Below are 21,260 nucleotides of genomic sequence, written 5' to 3'. Positions count from 1 at the left end.
GTCAGGATATCAGAGAGACTTTTCTCTCGTGTTGCATTTATAACTATGGGAAACTGCGGCGCCCTAACCAGTTACTGCTGAGATCCATTGTGTGTAATTGTAAAACTCAGTATCAGTTTAGTCTCAGCTTAGCTTACACTAATTGATTTTCACCTGTGAACCTAAACAACAAATTAACTAATTCATCTGTCTACACAGAATCGGTTATGGGTGTTAATGGACAAGCAGGGCTCTGGATGTCCTCACCCACTATACTATGCTATACTTTACTATACTATACTATACTGCCTCTTTGCTGTACAATCTTACAAAAACCAACCTTCAGATAACGTTCCCTGAAGGTTCCCGTTTGCTGGCTCTGGTCTCAGCTGAATAGGGAAGCGCTCCAGTTTCCGATGACAGTGAACGCACAACAGTCCCGGTTCTCCATCTTCCTCCAAACAGGCGAAGGACCAACCTGCGTCTTAACCCGCTGGAATATTTTCCCACTGACAAACCCTGACCAAACCAGGTATCTGACTCATTTTACACTTCAGAATTTCTATAGCATTATAGTTATTTTAGTGTGATGTTGACCGGGCAGTTCATCGTCTAGCTACGGTTAGATCGCTACTCGAAACTGGGCCGCTGCTCACTTTTCTGGTTTCATGTCAGATTTAACAAAATAGCTTAATGAAAACATATCTTACGAGACTGAAAACAGCCTGCTGGTGCTACAAACCCCGCAGATGGTTGTTGTTTTGGGATTTTTATCTGTTGTGTCGCTAGAGGCAGCTGATGCGGTTAGCATGTAGCTAACGTTAGCTGAGGCTCCAGTCAATAGAAGCTAACTGGATGTTGAGGAGAGGTCAAATGTTGTCACGACCATTAAGAAGCTGTTTTAAATGTCTCTATGATTAGTTATAATAACAACTGAGTTAATAAAGTTGGCAAACAGCTGCTTTACCAAACACTGGAGATGTTAATTTGCTAAAGATGTAACGTTAGCTACGCTTAAATCACGTAGAAATGCATTGATCTGTTGTAAAACGCCAACTAGCTAGCTCCTGAAATAAAATTGACTAAATATAGTTTATCATGCAGACAAATAAGTCCGTGATAGTCAGTTTAAATGTTAAATATTGAACCCTGGGCTATCAGAACATATATGACCAAAACGCTAGTGCCTTTTAGAGCTGCAACGATTAATCGACCAGCTGTCAACTATTAAATTAGTCTACCAGATTTCAAAGTTCTTATATTTCAGTTTCTTAAATGTGAATATATTATATTCTCTTTACTCTTCTGTTAGAATAAACTCAGTGGTTTTGGGTTTTGAACAACACAAGTCACTCATCATTTCCTGGCATTTTATTGACCAAACAACTAGTCGATTAATCATTACAATAACTGACAGATCCACTGACAATGATAGTAATAAGTAATAGTTTTGTTGATTTGTTTCTTGTTTTTGTCATGTTCTGTCTCATTTTTGTCATTTTCTGTCTCAGTTTGTCGGTTTGTGTCTTGTTTTTGTTGTTTATTGTTTTTGTCATTGTCTGCTCAGTTTTTCTCATTTTGTTTCTTGTTTTTTTCATTTTATGTCTCGTTTTTGTTGTTTCGTTTCTTTTTTGCCTCATTTTGGTTCTTTTGTGTCTTATTTTAGTGGTCTTGTTTTCTTATTTTGTTGTTGTCTTGTCACCACATATTGGAGGTATTTAACTATTTTCATGTATGCATAAGACTTATGTCTTCCTAAGACAAGTGCAAAAGGTTTGAAATTAATTTTATAGTGAAGTTTGTGTCTCAATTCCCTCCCAGCAGAAAAAATTATCAATCATTCTGGATTTTGTCGAGCCGTTTTAATGAAATTTTGTTCACCAGCAAGACAAATGTTGGCTCCGCAGAATTAATTTCTCCCTAAACCAGGGTTCTCAGTTTGACATCTGCCAACATAAGCCTTCTTCTACACAGCTACTAATGTATAGCTGGCCCCTAAATTATGAAAAACAACCTCAGATTGTTATTTCTTCTCTACCAAACTTCCAACTTCTAAATCTGGAATGGCCCGCTCCAATCCCTGATAGTAAAGCCTGATTTATCTCCATGGAAAACATGCTTCTAGTGCTCCTCAGTCCAGAGTCGGCCTGCCTTAGATCATCCCAGGAGACATTTGGCAAACAACGGTGCTGGCATTACGTCCCAGTTCAGTTTGGAAGGATTTCAGATGATCTGGTGATCCCGTTCTGCGAGCTCTTGTGGCTTGCTGCTTCGTGTGGAGACCTGCTGCTGCTTCCAGACAACTCTGTGTCACAATAATAACATTTACAGTTGAATTAGACAAAGCTAGCAAAGCAGAAATCTGACAAACTGAAACCGACTTTTAGGAAATATGGCATCCTGTGGCAGTTATTTAAAGGTCACTGAGTGTATTTCAATTTTTATATTATTTTTATATCTGTAGAATAAGTAAAGATGTAAACAAACCTGCATTGAACTTCTCTGTGGTTTTGATCACCACTGTGTCACGTGGCAGATCTGGGAGGAAGGGTGGAGTTAGAGTAAAGAAATGAGCTGTATGTAGAAGGCTGACGGCGTAATTCTGTGCATTTCTTTCCAACAGACTTAAAGGACCACAAACATGACGGACTCCAAATATTTCACGACAAACAAAAAAGGTGAGTGACTGAATTTCTTCCATTCAGGTGATTTAAGGTGGAATATGTAATCTTATTTCTCACAGAGTATCAGTAGGTTTGAACTGTTCTGCTGTCAACTCTGACTGTGATTCATCTTTCAGGGGAGATCTTTGAACTGAAGGCCGAGCTGAACAATGAGAAGAAGGAGAAGAGAAAAGAGGCAGTGAAGAAGGTCATCGCTGCCATGACTGTTGGCAAAGATGTCAGGTACAGAAGAAGATTTAAGCTTGATGTCAAATCGTCATTTCTATATTTTTATCAACAAACTGTGGTATGTTCAGCACAGCGACATGAGGCAGCGTTTGTAGTTTTGTTGTACCGGGTTGTTACCACATATCATTTACTGGGCGGCATGGCTCAGTGGGTAGAGTGGCCGTCTTGTAACTGGAAGGTTGCCAATTCGGTCCTCGGCCCGTCGTGCTCATGTCGAGGTGTCCCTGAGCAAGACACCTAACCCCTAATTGCTCCTGATGGATCGTGGTTAGCACCTTGCATGGCAGCTCCCACCATCAGTGTGTGAATGTGTGTGTCAATGGGTAAATGTGACATATCATGTAAAGCGCTTTGGATAAATGCGCTATATAAATACAACCATTTACCATTTAGGAAGATAATTGTGGTGTTACTGACACTGAACCTTCTGCTTTAGTTAGCAGATTTAAATAACTGAAATTTGGGCGTTTGCGAATCGATTCAGATTCGTCTACGTCCGAATCGTGATGCATCAAAGAATCTGAAATTTCCCCCACCCCCTAGAATTGACCGTTGAAAAACGAGTTTGTTGAGATCTGGAAACTCTGGCATTTTCACGCTTCAGCACATTTGGCCAGTACCCTCTGAAGTCAGGCATCAAATTGGCGAAAAAAGATGTGGATTCTCATCGGGAGGTTGAGCTATTTGTCCTGTTTAGATCGTCGAAACAAGACCTCTGAGAGAACGTATAGAGGGCTTTGCTTTGTTAGTGTAAGATGAAAGAAACAGCATTATGGCCTCAGACTGTAAACTCTGATCACGTCTTGTTCTTCTATCAGTTCTTTATTTCCAGATGTGGTCAACTGCATGCAGACCGACAACCTAGAGCTGAAGAAGTTGGTCTACCTCTACCTGATGAACTACGCCAAGAGCCAGCCCGACATGGCCATCATGGCTGTCAACAGCTTCGTCAAGGTAATCAGTTTTTTTTAACTGCATCTTAAGCTGTAGCTACTCTCCTCTACAGTCAGGTAGACGGATCCATACATGCTTTTTTTCTTCCTTTTCTGTGCTCACATGAGAAAAGATAAACTATCAGAATTATCTGCCAGTGTTTCTACATGAGCTTCCCACAGGCCACAGGAGGTTCTGATTAATCTGCTCTTTGCTGATGACTTTCAAAGCCTTACAAAGTGAAGAAATGTTTGCTTTGTGACTGTATACTTACTCTAATGAAATCTTTCCTCTCCAGGACTGCGAGGACCCCAACCCTCTGATCCGGGCTCTGGCTGTCCGGACCATGGGCTGCATCCGGGTGGATAAGATCACAGAGTACCTGTGTGAGCCGCTGAGGAAGTGCCTGAAGGATGAGGACCCGTACGTGAGGAAGACGGCGGCCGTTTGTGTGGCTAAACTTCACGACATCAACGCCCAGATGGTGGAGGACCAGGGCTTCTTGGACTCCCTGAGAGATCTCATTGCTGACTCCAACCCCATGGTAGGCATCGGTTGTTTTCATCTTCAGTCTGTTTTTGATTTTCACGACAAGAAAATCCTTTTTGCAGAATTTGAGCAAAAATTCTGGTTTGTGCAGCTGTTTGTTATCGAATCTAGTGGAACAAAAATATGCTCTAATAGTTGCAGGGAGTTTTTCCTCAAGCTTGCGTGCATTTTAATGTCGGTTGTTCTCCACTGGTCCTCGTTGTTTCAGAGGAAAATGCTAGATTTATGTTTCCCCCTTTGATTTTAGCTGTAGCTGTGGTAATTGTGTTGAAGCAAATGTATTTTCCAGTCTTGATCCAAAGATCAGTATTGGTGCTGAAGAAGGCAGTTTTGTTTTGTATTAAGCTCTGAGGGTGGCTGTTGCGCATCTCACTGGGATCTAGGAATTCTGTCCTAGTTGATCCTCAGCTTGATGTAACACGAGTTCACTGGCTGGATGTCATTATGTCTCATTGTAGTGTCATTGTCATTGTGGTGGTATCCCAGTGTTAATTTTTGACATCCAAATACTTCACTTCACTCGTGTTTGTACGCAGAAGACAAGATGCTGAAGACAGATCCATGCTAATGCTGTCAGACTCGGACATGAACGCCCTGAGAGCAAGAGGAAGTGCCAAGTGGGAGATGGAGCAGGATTTGGTGGATTCTGCTTGAGTCCAGTCTGTCCCACTTGGATGGTGGAAACTAAACTTTGACGGCTGTCCTAAGCTGGCATTAGCAGCCAAATGCTGCTTGTGCGTTCCGGCCACTTCCACACTATCAGAACACATTTTCTCATTACTTTGTGAAAAAAAAACAAAAAAAAACAGGAGTTCACTCTTGTCCAAAAATGTAGATATGCTCATCTTAGTGGCGCATATCATGAAGAAAGTGTAGGTAGACTACTGAAAGGTCCGTTCTTGTAGCTGAGCCGAATATTCAGATATTCGTCATTAATTGGGCCCGGATATCCGGAGACCAGAAAATGTTATTCGGACCAGCCCTAGTGCTCCTTTACTAAAACCCCACAGTGCTCTCTCCTTTACAAAACAGAACTGTCCACCTCTTCTTGCTACTGCAGTATTAAACTCTGAGAGGGAAAATAGTACCAGCTATTGCCACATACTAAATATTAGATTGGATCAGGAGCAAATAAAACATCCGTAGTGCTGACTGCTGTTTTAGTTTCTTGTGGGTTACAGTAATAACCTCCTTACAGTCTTAAAGATGTGCTGAGTAACAGCTTCCCGTCTGTCTTTCAGGTTGTGGCCAATGCGGTTGCTGCCCTGTCAGAGATCAGTGAGTCTCACCCCAACAGCAACCTGCTGGACTTGAATCCTCAGAACATCAACAAGCTGCTGACGGCCCTCAATGAGTGCACAGAGTGGGGGCAGATCTTCATCCTGGACTGTCTGTCCAACTACAACCCCAAGGATGAGCGTGAGGCTCAAAGGTAGCAACGACGCCAAACCAAACCAAACGCTTTTAGATATGTCTAGTTAATCTGTGCTGCTCAGGAAGAAAGACTGATTCACCCTTCTCTCATGCCTGATTCAGATTCTCACCTCTCTCTGCCTCCCTCTCAAAGCATCTGTGAGCGTGTCACTCCTCGGCTGTCTCACGCCAACTCAGCGGTGGTTCTGTCAGCTGTTAAGGTGCTGATGAAGTTCTTGGAGCTGCTGCCCAAAGACTCGGACTACTACAACACGCTGCTGAAGAAGTTGTCCCCCCCGCTGGTCACCCTGCTGTCTGGAGAGCCAGAGGTCCAGTACGTGGCCCTGAGGAACATCAACCTCATTGTCCAGAAGAGGTGTGTGATCACAGATGGCTGAGCTGTATTTCTACGTTCACTGGATTTCGTATCGCTAATATGTTCTTAGTGGAACTGGATTTAAGCAGAGAGACAGCAGTATGAGCACTAGAAACAACACTTTTAGTCGTATCTGTACTTTTAGAGCTGGAAGTTGCATCTTTTAAAAGATGTGAAGAAAACACTGTCTTATATTGAGACGAGTAATTTTTAAAAAACCATCGATATTCTACAGAGTCGCTCCTGATTCCTCTGTGACTTGTTTAATGTGGGTCTAATGTGTTGATTGTTTTCAGGCCTGAGATCCTGAAGCAGGAGATCAAGGTGTTCTTCGTCAAGTACAACGACCCGATCTACGTGAAACTGGAGAAGCTGGACATCATGATCCGCTTGGCGTCTCAGGCCAACATCGCCCAGGTACGTAAAATGGACACTTACTATTTAGTGACTGGAAACACTTTTTTAAAAATCCGTATGGGCCCAGATAGCTCAAGGGGTGAAGCGGGCGACCCATAAACAGGGGCTGTAGTCCCCGATGCAGCGGCCTGGGTTCGATTCCAGCTCGCGGCCCTTTGCTGCAGGTCCTCCTCCCATTCTTCTCCCTATTTTTCTGTCTGCCTCTCAACTTAACCTGTCAAATAAAGCCAAAAAAAAAGTTAAAAAATAAATAATAATCTGTGTGTCTATTGTTATGCCCTGAAACACCAAGTCAAACTCAAACATTAGTTTTTAATTTCCAAATCATGTCGTTCATTGTTCATACCCTGAAAATCCATCTGAAATGGGTCCTTTGCAGGTTTTGGCTGAGTTGAAGGAATACGCCACAGAGGTAGATGTCGACTTTGTGCGTAAAGCTGTACGAGCCATCGGACGCTGTGCCATCAAAGTGGAGGTAGGAAATGCCGTCGCTGCTTCTTCACTTCAGTCTTGTCACCACAGTGGAAATGTCAGAACACAGGAGCAGAGCAGACGGATGCTAGCTTTGTGAGGACCTTCTTGTCTCCATGTAATCTGTGTTATTAAACAAATTTTGAAAGAAATCAAATCAGTTTGTGGGGAATTGTTTGTGCAAAAGATAAAAACGTGTTTGTATATTTTAACATCTTATTAGGGCTGAAACGATTCCTCGAGTTATTAAAGTAATTCGATTAGTAAAATTCCTCGAGGCGAAATTCTCTGAATCGATTCTTTGTTTAATCCACTACATACTAGACAACAGGTCACAAACTGATGGACCCTGACTTCATCCTATACAGACCCGCACCTATGATCAATAAATGTTGTAGGAGTTTTAAATTTGATGGGACGCTTCTATTTTAACCGGCCTAGCTTTTCTAGTGTTTGCGGCGTTTAACAGATCAGAGGCTGAACTATGAAGACAGTTTGACAAAGTCAGGTTTTCTTTGTGTGAGTCGACAAAAACTAAAGCTGCAGCCCAGTATCTTATGCTGTGTCCATGTAATCTGTATTATTAAACACATTTTCATTGAAAGAAATAGAATCCATTTGGGCTGAATTCTTTGTGTAAAAGAAAAAAAAGATTAGTTTGTTTGTGACTTTTGTATATTTTAATATCTTATACTAGGAGATGCTTCATTTGTTCTCATAGATGCTTCTGGTGAAAAATGTTTATCACGTTTGTTGACACTGCTGGGGTTTGCTTTTTGAAATTATGCTGCACTAGACTTTTTGTGGCTCTTTTTTTCCAATTAAAAGTGATGTTGAACTCTGTTCCTCTCCAGCAATCGGCCGAGCGCTGCGTCAGCACTCTGCTGGACCTGATCCAGACCAAGGTCAACTACGTGGTGCAGGAGGCCATCGTGGTCATCAGGGACATCTTCCGCAAATACCCCAACAAGTACGTTTCTCACAGCCTCCTGAGAAGTGCTCAACAGTTAACACATTGCTAATCAGCTTTGGCGTAAACGTTTTTAGTTGCTGTCGTCTATCCAGGACTGTGAAGCTCACATGTTTACGGTGGTTACATGCTGGATAAGAAGTTAATCTTTCAATGTCCTGCTGTTCCTCAGGTATGAAAGCATCATCGCCACGCTGTGTGAGAATCTGGACTCTCTGGATGAGCCTGATGCTCGAGCTGCCATGATCTGGATCGTTGGCGAGTACGCCGAGAGGATCGACAACGCCGACGAGCTGCTGGAGAGCTTCCTGGAGGGCTTCCACGATGAGAGCACTCAGGTGGGTTCATCAAAAACAGCAAATGTCAGGTTTACACCGGCAATTAACTGAGTGTAATCATGTAAATACGGAGTCTAAATCAGTTATCAGGTTAAGCAAATATACAAGTATGGAGAGAAAGGGAGCATTATGTGCTGATTTATTTTCTTACACAAAAATGAAATAAAATGTTGGAAAAAAATTTAAGTCCAGTTTAGTTTGGACAGTTTATTCAGCACAATAATTTTCCTCCAGGTACATAGTAGAGAATTTTATTTAGCCTAGAAACTCAGACAGCTTCTAGTTGTTTTTACTGACTGTGAGCTAATTTTCATTGCAATATGAAGTCCTGCATCTCTGTGGAAACAACACCAGCATGGCTCAGAAGCAGAGAGAACTCAAGTTGCTGTATGTGCAGCGTAACATAGTTTTAATGCCATGAATTATTAAAAACATTAAAACAAAAGCTGGGGTTTCTTTCAAGAATTAGGAAAAAAGGGATCAGCCCGTCCAACCTCTTCAGAGCCTGTGACATAAAGACCTCACCACACATTTCTTCAGTTCCCAGTGTTTGTTAGGCGGTGCACTCTGAAAATGACCACAGTATGGCTGGATGTTCTCTGATCTGCAGGTCCAGCTCACTCTGTTGACTGCCATTGTTAAGCTGTTCCTTAAGAAGCCATCAGAGACACAGGAGTTGGTGCAGCAGGTCCTCAGTCTGGCCACTCAGGTGAGTGTTGTCTTTACTCTGAAGAAGAGCAGCTCAGTTCATACCAGAAGCCTTCAGAAACACGTCTGTCTTCAACATGTTTAAGGGATTTTCCGCCAGTGTTCTTTAGTCCAAATGCTGTCCTCAAGCTCTGATTCCTCCTCTGAATTAACCCAGTTTACAGCTCATGTGCTGACCTCCTCTGTTCCCCTGCAGGACTCTGACAACCCTGACCTGCGTGACAGAGGCTACATCTACTGGCGCCTGCTGTCCACCGACCCTGTGACTGCCAAGGAGGTGGTGTTGTCGGAAAAGCCCCTGATCTCGGAGGAGACGGACCTGATTGAACCCACCCTGCTGGACGAGCTCATCTGCCACATCGGCTCCCTGGCTTCCGTCTACCACAAACCTCCCAGCGCCTTCGTGGAGGGAAGCCACGGAATCCACCGGAAACACCTTCCTGTTCAGCACAGCAGGTTCGACACAAATCCACGGTCATCACAACGTCAATACGGCACGTTATTGCTTTGTTTCATCTCATCTTATTAGCAGAAAACATTTCACAGTTTTTACCACCTGCTGTTCAGCCTCTGCAGACGCAGACACAATGCTGCTTTCCAGCAACATCCAGTCACTACAAGCAATGATAGACTCTCTCTGTGCCGCATGTAAAGCATATGGGATGGAGTTCAGTGCCAAAAAGACAAAGGCCATGTCTGTTAGCAAAACAACACCAGAGAACTTTGTGATCAGTGCAGAAGGAACGATCATGAGCAAGTCCATGAATACGTGACCCTACATGAAGATGGGAAAGTGGATGAAGAAATTAAGAGAAGAATCGGAAATGATATGACCAAGTTTTGGGAATGCGAAGAATTCCTTTGTAGAAACATCAGCGTTCCACTGAAACTAAGACTGTTGAGATGCTACGTGTGATCTGTACTAGCTTATGGATGTGATTCACAAAAAACACATCCAGAAGAGAATGCAATCCTTTGAGATGTGGTGCGTTAGTGAGAATGTTAAAAATCAGCTGACGAGAAAGAGTGACAGGCATGGAAGTGTTAGAGAGAGCTGATCCAAAAAGGAGTCCAGTGTGTGATCTAATGCAAAGGAAAATGAGTTCTGGTGGCGGTGCTGGAAAGCTCCATGACGTAATTCTGGAAGGCAGAATCAAAGGAACATAAAGAGGAAGGCAGAGAGGTAAATGGAGTGATGGTGCAGCCCTACACTGAAGCAAAGACAGCTGAGGAGAACGGGCACAAATGGAGATCTGTGGTGGCCGACCTTCAGAACGAAGACGGCACATGATGATGATGATGATGATGATGATGATGATCAGCCTGCAGGGCACATCATGATGTAGAACTTTTACCAGTTGCGTGCACGTCTTCCTTACATTAAAACAATCTGGCAGCTAAACAATGCAATGAATCCTTAAAAAAGTCGACATGGACTTAAATAAACAGTTGTTCTTCTTTTGATTACATGCAAATGAGTCCTGGTGGTTCCAGCTAACACTCTGTGTTTCAGCTAAGAGCCCGTAAATCAATATCCTATCGTGTGTTTAGCGCTCCAGCAGCTGCCTTGAATAACAGGATGTCGCCCAACTCTGAAGAGATTGCCTCACTGATATTTATTAGAGAGAAATATGTTGTGTGAAAAGAGGATCCAGTGCTGCTTATGGACAGGAAGTGAGTGGATGGGAGGTTTCACTTTGTCCGCTGAAATCACTGCCTTGTATCCACTGCAAATAGATTTGAGAACAGAAAATCAGAATTAGCTGCTTTCTTTTTACGCCCCCAATCAAGATGAAACCCCTCTGATACTTTGGTTTAGATGTGGCTTTGGCTTAATCCGTCTAAAGATGCTGTAAATTTGACTGTTTTTAAAATTCTACACTTGAAGATTGTAAATTTCAGACATAGCTTTTAGTAATATTCATGCTTTAGTGTGTGTGCTTTTGATTTGACGGTTACAGAAAGCATTCGCGTGACTTTTTGATTGCTATCTGAATTAGATTTTTGAGCTGCAGTGCCTCTCTGTTGACATGGGATTAGCCCCTCACCGGTCTGCTGCTTTCTCCTCTGACAGCATCGACACAGGTGAGAGCCCAGTGAGCGGTGGACCAGCTGCTGCCATGGACCAGCCACATGTGATCCCCAGCCAGGGCGACCTGCTGGGAGACCTGCTGAACCTGGACCTGGGCCCTCCGGTCAACGTGCCCCAGGTCTCCTCCATGCAGATGGGTGCAGTGGACCTTCTGGGAGGAGGCCTGGACAGCTTGGTGAGCTGGAACGCCCACATGCGCACGTTTGTTTACACACTTCAGAGTGGAGGCTCAACACGGCTAAAGATCCAGTCAGCCATAATGGTTTCTGTCTTTGTAGCGATGAGACTGATTATCCTGAGCCGAGCCGTTAGAAAACAACAGCTGAGAGGCACAGACAGGACAGTCGGAAAAGTAGAACATTATCGGCTACATATGCACAACAGAGCATAGTTTTTAAAATCGATGAAGCAGCAGTTTCTTTAAGGAAGTGATATGCGTTGAAATGTTGGCTGCTAATTTTAAGGTGTGCTCATATTTCTGATTCTTACTGTTGAACATCAGAACAGCAACTGACATTTTTACCATGAACTGAAAGCTCATTCAGGACTTTCTATCCTTTTAAAGTAAAATTCTTATTAGAATTTGTAAATATTTGTGTAAGTAAACTGATTCAGTCACTGATTTGTGCTTTTGCTGCAACACGTAAATGACTCAAACTTCAAACACGTCCCTGAAATGTGTTAAAACAACGAATGACGGTGGTTCATTATCAACAGCGACAGTATATTTCCTCTGCTTCACCGTTTCTCCAAGCTGCTGGAGTATCTGGATCTCCTCATAATCTTCTCACAGATTAATTTTTGAAGCCTAACATGCAGAGTTAAGCTCCTCCCAGACGGTGAGGGCTCCTCTTGATGGGCTGCGGTTGCTAAGAAAGTCTCTGTCTCTGTCTCTGTTTGTGTGTTCGGTGCGTCTGTGATGTTTGGATGCTGTCTTTGGGGGCCTCTCCTCTCTCCTGTAGCTGGGGGGAGACCTGGGCGGAGGTGTTGGGGGAAGTCCAGCAGTAAGTCCAGCCCTTCTGTTTGGCCGTCTGCACGCTGCATGCCTCCTGACTTTAACCCGCCACACTCTCAGATCTTCAACTTTGAACCCGGATTCTCTGTTTCACACTCACGTATTTTCAGTTTGAAGATCCACACAGATGTTTTGAGTTGTTTTAGCCCATTTTCTGGCAGGGAAAAGCCGTCATTTTAGCCGTCAACTTAATTTCATGCAACAACTATGCGATAAATGACTGGAAATTTTCTCTTTGACTCCTCAAACGCAGCAGTCGCTCGGCTTTAAAAGAGCTGCAAAGTCACTCGTTCCCTCCCTGGCTTCCAGTTTTATTTTTCTCAGTGCAACAATCCTACAAATCTGGCTTCTCTTTCGGCTTCCTGTTTGAATTATTTCAGCTCTGATAGTGGGAAATGTTTTGTCTTTCAGCTGGTACTAGACTTTTCAACTTTCCCACACTGCTGGTCTTTGCTTTTGATCTGTAAAGACAAGCTGTAAATGCCACTTTTTTGCCAAATTATTCCTCAAAAAATGTTTCTAAATTCTTCCAAAGTACTAATGAGCCACTATAATTATATTTAGAAGCTTCCAATGTCTCTTTATGGATCCATTAAAGGGCAAACAGTCTGACTTTGTACATGCAGTGGTGGAAAAATGTTTTTAGACACCCTTAAAATTTTACACAATCTCAGATATCTTGAAATATTTGTGGAAAAATCTTTTTTGTGTTTCTAAAGGCGCATTAGACAGACAAACAAATACAAATTATGTTTTTTTTTTGTTTATTGTTTACAAGAAAAACTACTCAAAATGTCTTTTTTTTAATGGAACCAATCAGTTTTAAGTTTTTAGTGACTTTTTTTTAGATTTGTTTAGTATTATGGCTGTGATTGGGATAAAATAAATCACACTTGAAGACTTAAGAGTGATTCTTAATGCAACATACATGCAGATGTATGAGGTGTCCACTGTTCTGTTAGATTTGGCTGCATTCAGATATTTTGCCACACAGTTTTTATTGTGGTTAAATTCTCCAGTTTTGTTGGAGCAGCGTGGACGGTCACTGAGCGTGTTGCATCATTTGTCAGGTTTTTAGGTCACAAAATTAGACTATATCTCATTCTATCCAGCATAATCCACCACGATAGAGATACTACTGCGTCTTTTTATATAGCTAATAATGAAAGGTTAAATCTATGAGTCTGAAGTATGTAATATATCTAGATTAACGGCTTCATAGTTTATGGGCTAAAACACACAAAACCCCTTAAATTAACCTCACATTTTATTTCTCTGGGCTCTTCAGCAAATCACAGTCTTGATACGGTTGAAATTTTGTTTTCCTCATAATGCCTAAATCATCATAACTCCTCTTTTCTTTTGGCATGACCTCTCTGTGTGATTCTTTTTGTAGGTTTGTAGTAAAGTTTCCCATGATGCCTCCTGGAGTTGCGGTTGTACTTAGATTGTGTGTTTCTGTTGTGTGTGTGTGTGTGTGTTTTTGTTGTGATTTCTTCAGGTGGGACAGAACTTCATCCCGTCGTCTGTCCCCAGTACTTTTGCTCCGTCTCCAACTCCTGCTCCTCCGGCTGTCAGCAGCGGCCTCAACGACTTGTTTGAGCTTTCCACAGGCATGGCCATCACCACCGGAGGCTACGTAGCTCCCAAAGCGGTGAGTTCACGCAGCGTTTGCACAGCTTTTTTCACAGCTTTTTTCACTGTTAATCGTATTTTGTACATGTAGAATGCTCCATGTTTATGCCTTTTTGCTCATATGGAAGACATGTAGAATGTCTGAATTTCTACATATGAGGAATCTGTTTCCAGTGCTGGACCCGAATATTCGGTTGTGATGGTGGTATTCGAATATTTATTTTGAGATCCGAATATTCGCATGATCGGTATTCTACTCGTCAGTTCGTCTGTCCCTCTGTCAGACGTTACGATACAAACGGATCCAAATACTCGGCTCGTTCCCTTGTCCACCGCAGAACTGTAGAATTAATCCCATTGCCGTGTTCTGCCAGGTGTGGCTTCCTGCAGTGAAAGCTAAGGGGCTGGAGATCTCTGGAACCTTCTCTCGCCGTCAGGGCCACATGTACATGGACATGACCTTCACCAACAAAGCCCTGCAGCACATGACTGACTTCGCCGTCCAGTTCAACAAGAACAGGTCAGTGACGTGAAGGGACGGTTACCTCCGGCTTCTTCTGCTTTACTTTTAGCTCCGTGTGCCTCAGAAATCTGCAGCTGAGCGTTCACCTTTTGTTTGTTTGTCTCTTGTAGTTTTGGGATGATCCCCACCAGTCCGCTGCCCGTCCACACTCCACTGATGCCCAGTCAGAGCATCGAGGTCTCTTTGCCTATCAACACCATCGGTCCAGTCATGAAGATGGACCCACTCAATAATCTGCAGGTACAGAGACACTCACACTTTAAACAGCTTTGTGACATGTTTGAAAGATGCACAGCGGCTGATAAGTGTACTAATGCAGGACAAACAGCGGCTCGTTCGTGCACACGGCACTGTTGGGGGAAAAAAGCATTTATTTAATTAAAAGTTAACCCGTTGTGCTTCAGTGTCCCGCCCGCGGTACACTTTGAGATCTGCATAAGCAATTTGCTAAATGTCTGAAACTGCAAACGCGATTATACAAACACTATACGCCGATGGAAAGCTTAGATTCTCATGAATCCGCCGGTATAAACCACTTTCAGATGTGATTACCACAGCGGGTAATATAAACACATTTGTCCGACAAACAACGAATATCCATCCATCCGTTCTCTATACACGGCTTCAACGCACACAGCGCGACTCACATTTCCGGGTTCATTATTACACACAGATGAAAATATTCCACAAAAACGGCCATAATCCAACCTTTTACATCCAGATGACACAAGCCAGTAAACTATTTTGTCCAAAACATGTCCTGAAGTCGGTATATACTCCACAAATAGGTTGTTTTAAAGGAAATGCACCTCACGATGCGCGTCCAATATTTCCTGTATTTCTCGTCATATTTTTATTTAAAAATAGAATATTAGCGATTTTTTTGTACTGAAAATGGCTGGAATTGACTGAAGCTTAAAGGGTTAAGAAAATCTTTCTGTGTAAATATCTCATGACACAACGTGGACACCTGCGGCTTACAGACAGGTATGACCTATACATGTACAAAAATGTTTTTCTTTTTAAATTTAGTGGGTGTGGCTTATATTCAGGTGCGCTCAATAGTCCGGAAATTACAGTACTTATATTTTCCTCATGTATGATGACAATAAAGCTCTTCTGTTCTGTTCTCTTCTGCTCTAACTACCAAACTGGACACGTAGAGAAAGCTTGGAGCTCATTTCTCCGAGTTAGTGCAGTTTTTTAAAATCTCCTTAAAGAAGCAAAGCAGCACAATGATTGGAAACACCGGTGTAAATTCTAATAAATGCATAATTATTAACACTGTGTAGTCATTCGTAAGAAAAATTATGTTTAACCGTAGACTGTATATATAGTGGACGTAGCATCTGGCTCCAGAATTGAAGCCAACCCGGAAGTATCAAAAACTTGCAATATCACGCCGTCTGCTAGGGTTGGCTCCAAAAAGCTTTTTCTCCATAGACCCCAATTCATTTTTGGAAAAAATAAAATTTGATAGACTGATGTTCTACAGTTCAGGATTTTTTTCCCGTTAGTTTTCGTGGTCAAAATGAGAGATCAGGTGGCCGATCTTAAAGTAAATCAATACTGAATTTTAAATAAATCGTTAAAGTTGGCGGAGCCAGGGGGCGTGGCTATACTTGATAGACAGCAACAGAAGCCTCTGCGGTAAAATGTGGGCGGGACAAGAGCGTCTTCAGCCAATCCTGCCCCGAGTTGCTCTCTGGTCCAGCCTGTTTGATGACGCTTTTTACGTCACTGGCTCCAAAAAAATCCGAAACGGCGACCAGGAAGTAGCAAAATCCGGGCTTCATTTTCTCTGCGTTGAAACCAACCGGTGACGTCACGGTTAGTTTACCCCTGTGTTTAACTCACCCTTTTTACCTTTGTTTTAGTGCATGTGTACTCATCCATCTGCTGTTTTTGTTTACTTGTGTACAGGTGGCTGTGAAGAACAACATCGACGTGTTCTACTTCAGCGTACTCATCCCTCTCAACATATTCTTTGTTGAGGACGGGAAAATGGGTATGATAGTTACTGAGCTTTTTAAAAATCTGTCTTTACACCGTCATGGCGAGACGATTACACCAACAGTGAAGCAGGAAATAAAGTTCTTATTAATTCATCTAATTTTCATACTGGATGTGAAATAGTTCATAAAAGTTAAAGACAGAAACCACCACACTGAGGTTTCTGAAAATAGAGATTACAGCTAGCAGTTTGAGCCGCTAAAGATGATTAAATCTTACAGTTAAATTAATGCTTTGTTGTAAAATTTAATTACTGTTGAATTCCTAATGTTAAACTGTGAATGAATCATTAAAAATACAATTCCAGATAGAGACACTTGAATATCTGTGGTACACATGACAGAATAGCAGACTGTCGACCATCCAGTGGTTTGTGTGTCTCCAGCGTTGATCATTTTGTTGTCTTCCTTCCTCAGAGCGACAGGTGTTCCTGGCTACCTGGAAAGACATCCCCAATGAGAACGAGCTGCAGTACCAGATAAAGGAGTGCCACCTAAATGCAGGTAGGAACATTTGTCACCAAGTTGTTTCACAAACAGATCAGAAAGTCTCTCTTTCTGTACGTTATTCTTCTATTTCCACATCATCTGGGCCTGTTCTTCTGGATAAATTAACAGTGAAACCCATTTGAAGATGCATGTTTTGTTTTCTTATATGTCAAAAATGGCTCAGAAAATATAATTTTTCTTGAGGGAATACGATTTATGCATCAAAGAAGGTTTCTTTGATTGCCAGTTGCTCTTTGTTCAGATGATTCATAGAGTTTTCGAGGCCTAAAGCTGAAAACATCCAGCTGGACATGTCTGAGAGCGTAGTGTGAATGACCCTGCTGTAATTCAGTCTACCCGCTAAAGACCAGTGATGATCAGGCAGATTTGTCGAACATGTGATAAAAATCAATTCTGGATCAAAGGGTGGAGTCTTCAAAAAGTTCCCAAGAAAGAGTCTTCAAGCGAATAAAGTTTGTTCAATCCAAAGGCTGTAAGAGCAAACATGAGCTCCAGATTTTAACTGACTGCACAAAGCGTTACTTCGTCTTTTGTACCCGTGAAAAATTCTTCTAAATACTCCTCTTCCGTTCTGGAAAGCCCCAACCCATCGCCTTAACACCCAGTCAGGACGTATATAATGTAATGGCCTCCTCTTTTTTTTATTCCTGCTAGGTTAGCTTTATTTCTGCTCAGCTCAGTGGGACCTCGCTTCGTGGGCTTCCGTTGGGTTTCCATTGCTTCAGTTGACACGTTAGGACTTCTAATCTTACCATTGTTGGCTCTAAAATTTGATTTCCACGTCACATTCGTCTAATTTTATCATTTGTTCAGTCTTAAAACCACAACAGCCTGAGGACATTAGGTTTATGAATATGAATGCAGTAAATGTGTGTTGGTGCAGCTCTAGTTGACTAATAATAGACACATGATTACTGAACATCAGCTAGAATTAGGACTTCTTCCTACAGATCGTGGCTACAGTTGTGTTTCTTATGCCTTACACTTATCTCTGTGTTTTCTCTCTCCACCCACATGCCTGTCTTTGGATTCTTCCTTTTCTTTTGTACCAAACAGCCTTTTCTACAGTTTCTTTCCTTTTAAAAGCTGCCAGTAATCGTGTGACTGTAGTCCTGGCAGTAGGATGGCTAGCAGCACAGCTCGGCCCAGTGGTCAGCTTTACTGAAATCTAAGAGTCCATTACAATCCTAGTAGAGCTGTTTAACCTTGTAGTCGACTTAGCTCATGTGTCCGCTAGCGTTCGTACCTGTAGTGATTCCTGCCTCTTTGCTTTTGTTCAGTAATTAGATGGTAGCAGTAGCTGGTCTGTTGATTATCTGAGGTAACATTCTGTCATTCTGGTGTTTCAGACACGGTGTCAGGGAAGCTGCAGAACAACAACATCTACACCATCGCCAAGAGAAACGTAGAGGGCCAGGACATGCTGTACCAGTCTCTGAAGCTGACCAACGGGATCTGGATCCTGGCTGAGCTCCGTATTCAGCCCGGAAACCCCAACTACACGGTAGAGTCCTCAGCACTTTCTCCTGATGTGTTCTTCTAGATAGAAACAGATCAAAAAGATTCTAAAAAAATGTTTTAGGTCTTCATAAGCACTGATGGTCGAGAACTATGAATAGAAAACTAGCTAAAGACTTCTGGCTGCTTGAATGTAGTAGGCATACAGACTTCTGTGCATGTGTCTGGTGTGTTTTTTTTTACTTTTATCGTCAAAATTTACTTCTAAAGAAATGTGTATGCTTTGAAAGACTTATTTTCTGACCATCTTCTTAATTTCTGAAGATCTGGCAGAAACATCCTTCTAGAGCAGAAAATAATGATTTTTTTTTGGTCTAGAAAATGGAAAAAAGCTTTTTCCAGAGTTCAAAGTGGCGTCAGTTTCTATTAATCTCTGAGCGACTCTTGGTGATTGAAGGCGTCTCTGTCGTCTTTCCACAGCTGTCCCTGAAGTGTCGGGCCCCTGAAGTGTCTCAGTACGTCTACCAGATGTACGACTCGGTTCTGAAGAACTAACCTACTCCAGCTCTGCTTCATCCTGACTACAAACTGCAGTGTTTTATCATTTCCTGTATCTGCAGCTAACTGCCAAAACAAGAGAACCCAAACAGCAAGCGATGGATTAAGTCTGGAGTAGCGGGCGTATTTGACAGCTGACACAGAGGTATTATAAAAGATCAACACACTGTTGGTGTTTCCTTTATTTTGGCAGTTGAACGCATTATTAAATCCTGTACTTCAGCTCCCCGTTTAGATTTTTACCTCCCAGTGCAAACACATTCGCCATTCCATCCTAAACTTAGTGTCTTAATGTTGTGAAGATGATGAAAATGTCCTGAGTGGAAAAAAAAAAATCCCCCATGAAGCCATTGTTTTTTATTACTTTGTACAGCGTGTCGCTCGCACTTCTGTCAGTTTATTTTTGATACCGGCTTTGCTTTAGTTGTGTTTTCAGAATGATTCCAGTGTTGATTTGCTCCGTTTGCCATTAATGTGTTTGAAGATTCAAACCCAGAAGCTTTTGATGTCTTTTTCCTGCCGTGACTTCAGCACAGCTTCTTTCCTGTTTGCTAGAAAGCAGCTTTTAGCTACTAACGCCTCAATGATTGAAAAACTGTGAAGTGAAATTTCAAAACATTGGGATGAGTGACTGTATCCTAACTCCTAAATCGTGGTGTTAAACTGTGGGTTTCCACTGCCGTTTATAGTGGAGGTGGTAAAACCCTTTTCCAGTCTTCTGCACATTCTGGCTTTATTAGCATTCCACCTTTTCCAACTCAGCTACTTGTGAACATCCTTACAATAATTTGGCTTTTCTCCTGAATACTAAATTGTTAAGAATTTAAAAGAAACTTTTAATCTATAGGGAACATCTTCATGGAACCTTTTCTGTCATAATTTGCTGCAGCCTCGTCAATACTGGATTTCTGTGGCTGAATGTATCGATACGTCGGCTGATATTAAATTGATAAAGTTAAAGGATGGCGTCACTGTTTACCTTCCAGCGATGTGTTTCAGAAGACACCCTTTGACTCCGCACCGCCGTCTGTTAAACTGCGATACATTCCCTGCTACATGTGCTGCAGACAGTGCGCACTCTGCTGGACAAACTAAACAATGACGCCATTTTTAAATTATATATTCTGAATTATGTTCAATAAAGGTGAAACTTTTACATCAGCACATATTATACAACATATAATGATGAAATCTGATATATTTTATACCGACCAGGCTCTAAAATTTGCCACCTTTACAAAAATATTCAGTATAGTGAGGTGTCTGTGGCCGAAAATCCCCAATATTTCCACCTCCAACCACAAGACAATCCACAGCAGCTGCTTGTAATGTGTAAACACACCAGTGCCACTCCGCGTTAAGAATATTTGCCAATTTGTTTTGCCCTGTTTACCGTACGCAGCTTCATTCCTTTATTCTGCATCTACCTCTGCCTCTTTCCTTTTAACTGCTCCACTTCTTTGTGCTTTAATGCCTCCACTGTTCCTCTCAAGAATGCCAGTGTTCTTTTTCTTTTTTTTTGTTTCGTAAACTTCATGCCGGTCTAAACTTGTGGCGACTCGGCCAAACTGAACCCACAGGACCAAGCATTCAGAGTAAGCGTCTGTTTTAACACTCCAGTGTCATTCTAACCTGAACGTTCCTTGCAAACACCCTCGGGTCCAGAGTTGTAGTGTAGTCCAGTGGTGGTGTAGTTTGTGTAGCTAATAAAAGGTTTTGTTGTTGCTCTGGAAATGAAACAAAGCATCGCCTTCTACCTGTCCAACCAGCGGAAATGGCTTATTCCATGTATGTTACACGATGACACAGAATATGTTTATGTGCCTGCATGACCTCGCTGTCATTTTATCCTTTTTCATTTCAACTCGAGTTAAAACTTCTCTCCTCCACACCTCTGTCGTAGATTGTTTTTTTAACGCAGCATCATCACCAATAGAAGTATATCCAAAGTTGTTGCCACTAGTACAGAACGTACGACCAGATCCATCATAGCAGCTTATGAAATTGAATATTTCCAGCGTTGTTGATGTAACCCTGTTGTAAATGATTTGTTACTGTCATAGTACCTCATGTCAATAAATTGTTAAACTCATCATGCAGCATTGTGTATGTGTTCTCTAGACCGGTATAAACACAGTAGAGCAGATTTTAAGAGACCTTAGAGACACTCTGGTGGATGATAAGAAAAAAGGACAGATTCATATGTGCCTTCATTTCTGAACAACACAAGCACCTCGATGGAACTCTGTAGAACAAAGTAAAAGTGTCCTGTCTTTTAAATTGATATTCTACTTATTACTATGAATATTATGCATGTAGCATAATCTAGAAGTGAAGTTTATAAATATATATACATATATATACAACAAGCTGCTAGTAGTAGCAGTGTAT

General features: G+C 42.0%; 1 protein-coding gene across 1 annotated transcript; it reads left to right on the top strand.

The window, feature by feature from the left end:
* Positions 1–368: 368 nt before the first annotated feature.
* Positions 369–20,961, top strand: ap2b1 (adaptor related protein complex 2 subunit beta 1). Its single transcript, XM_022194353.2, has 22 exons — positions 369–511; positions 2,603–2,657; positions 2,780–2,885; positions 3,710–3,845; positions 4,123–4,368; positions 5,615–5,805; positions 5,941–6,162; positions 6,459–6,579; positions 6,959–7,054; positions 7,905–8,020; positions 8,193–8,358; positions 8,969–9,067; positions 9,263–9,522; positions 11,141–11,333; positions 12,121–12,162; positions 13,675–13,827; positions 14,183–14,328; positions 14,442–14,571; positions 16,255–16,339; positions 16,761–16,847; positions 18,203–18,357; positions 18,792–20,961. The coding sequence occupies exons 2-22, from the start codon at positions 2,621–2,623 to the stop codon at positions 18,864–18,866; spliced, it is 2,862 nt and encodes a 953-aa protein (XP_022050045.1). The 5' UTR covers positions 369–511; positions 2,603–2,620; the 3' UTR covers positions 18,867–20,961.
* Positions 20,962–21,260: the final 299 nt, after the last annotated feature.

The sequence above is a fragment of the Acanthochromis polyacanthus genome, chromosome 17 (assembly GCF_021347895.1).
Source record: "Acanthochromis polyacanthus isolate Apoly-LR-REF ecotype Palm Island chromosome 17, KAUST_Apoly_ChrSc, whole genome shotgun sequence".
In the NCBI taxonomy this organism is placed as follows: domain Eukaryota; kingdom Metazoa; phylum Chordata; class Actinopteri; family Pomacentridae; genus Acanthochromis; species Acanthochromis polyacanthus.
The sequence above is the reverse complement of the archived record's forward strand: the minus strand, read 5'-3'. Positions and strand labels throughout refer to the sequence as shown.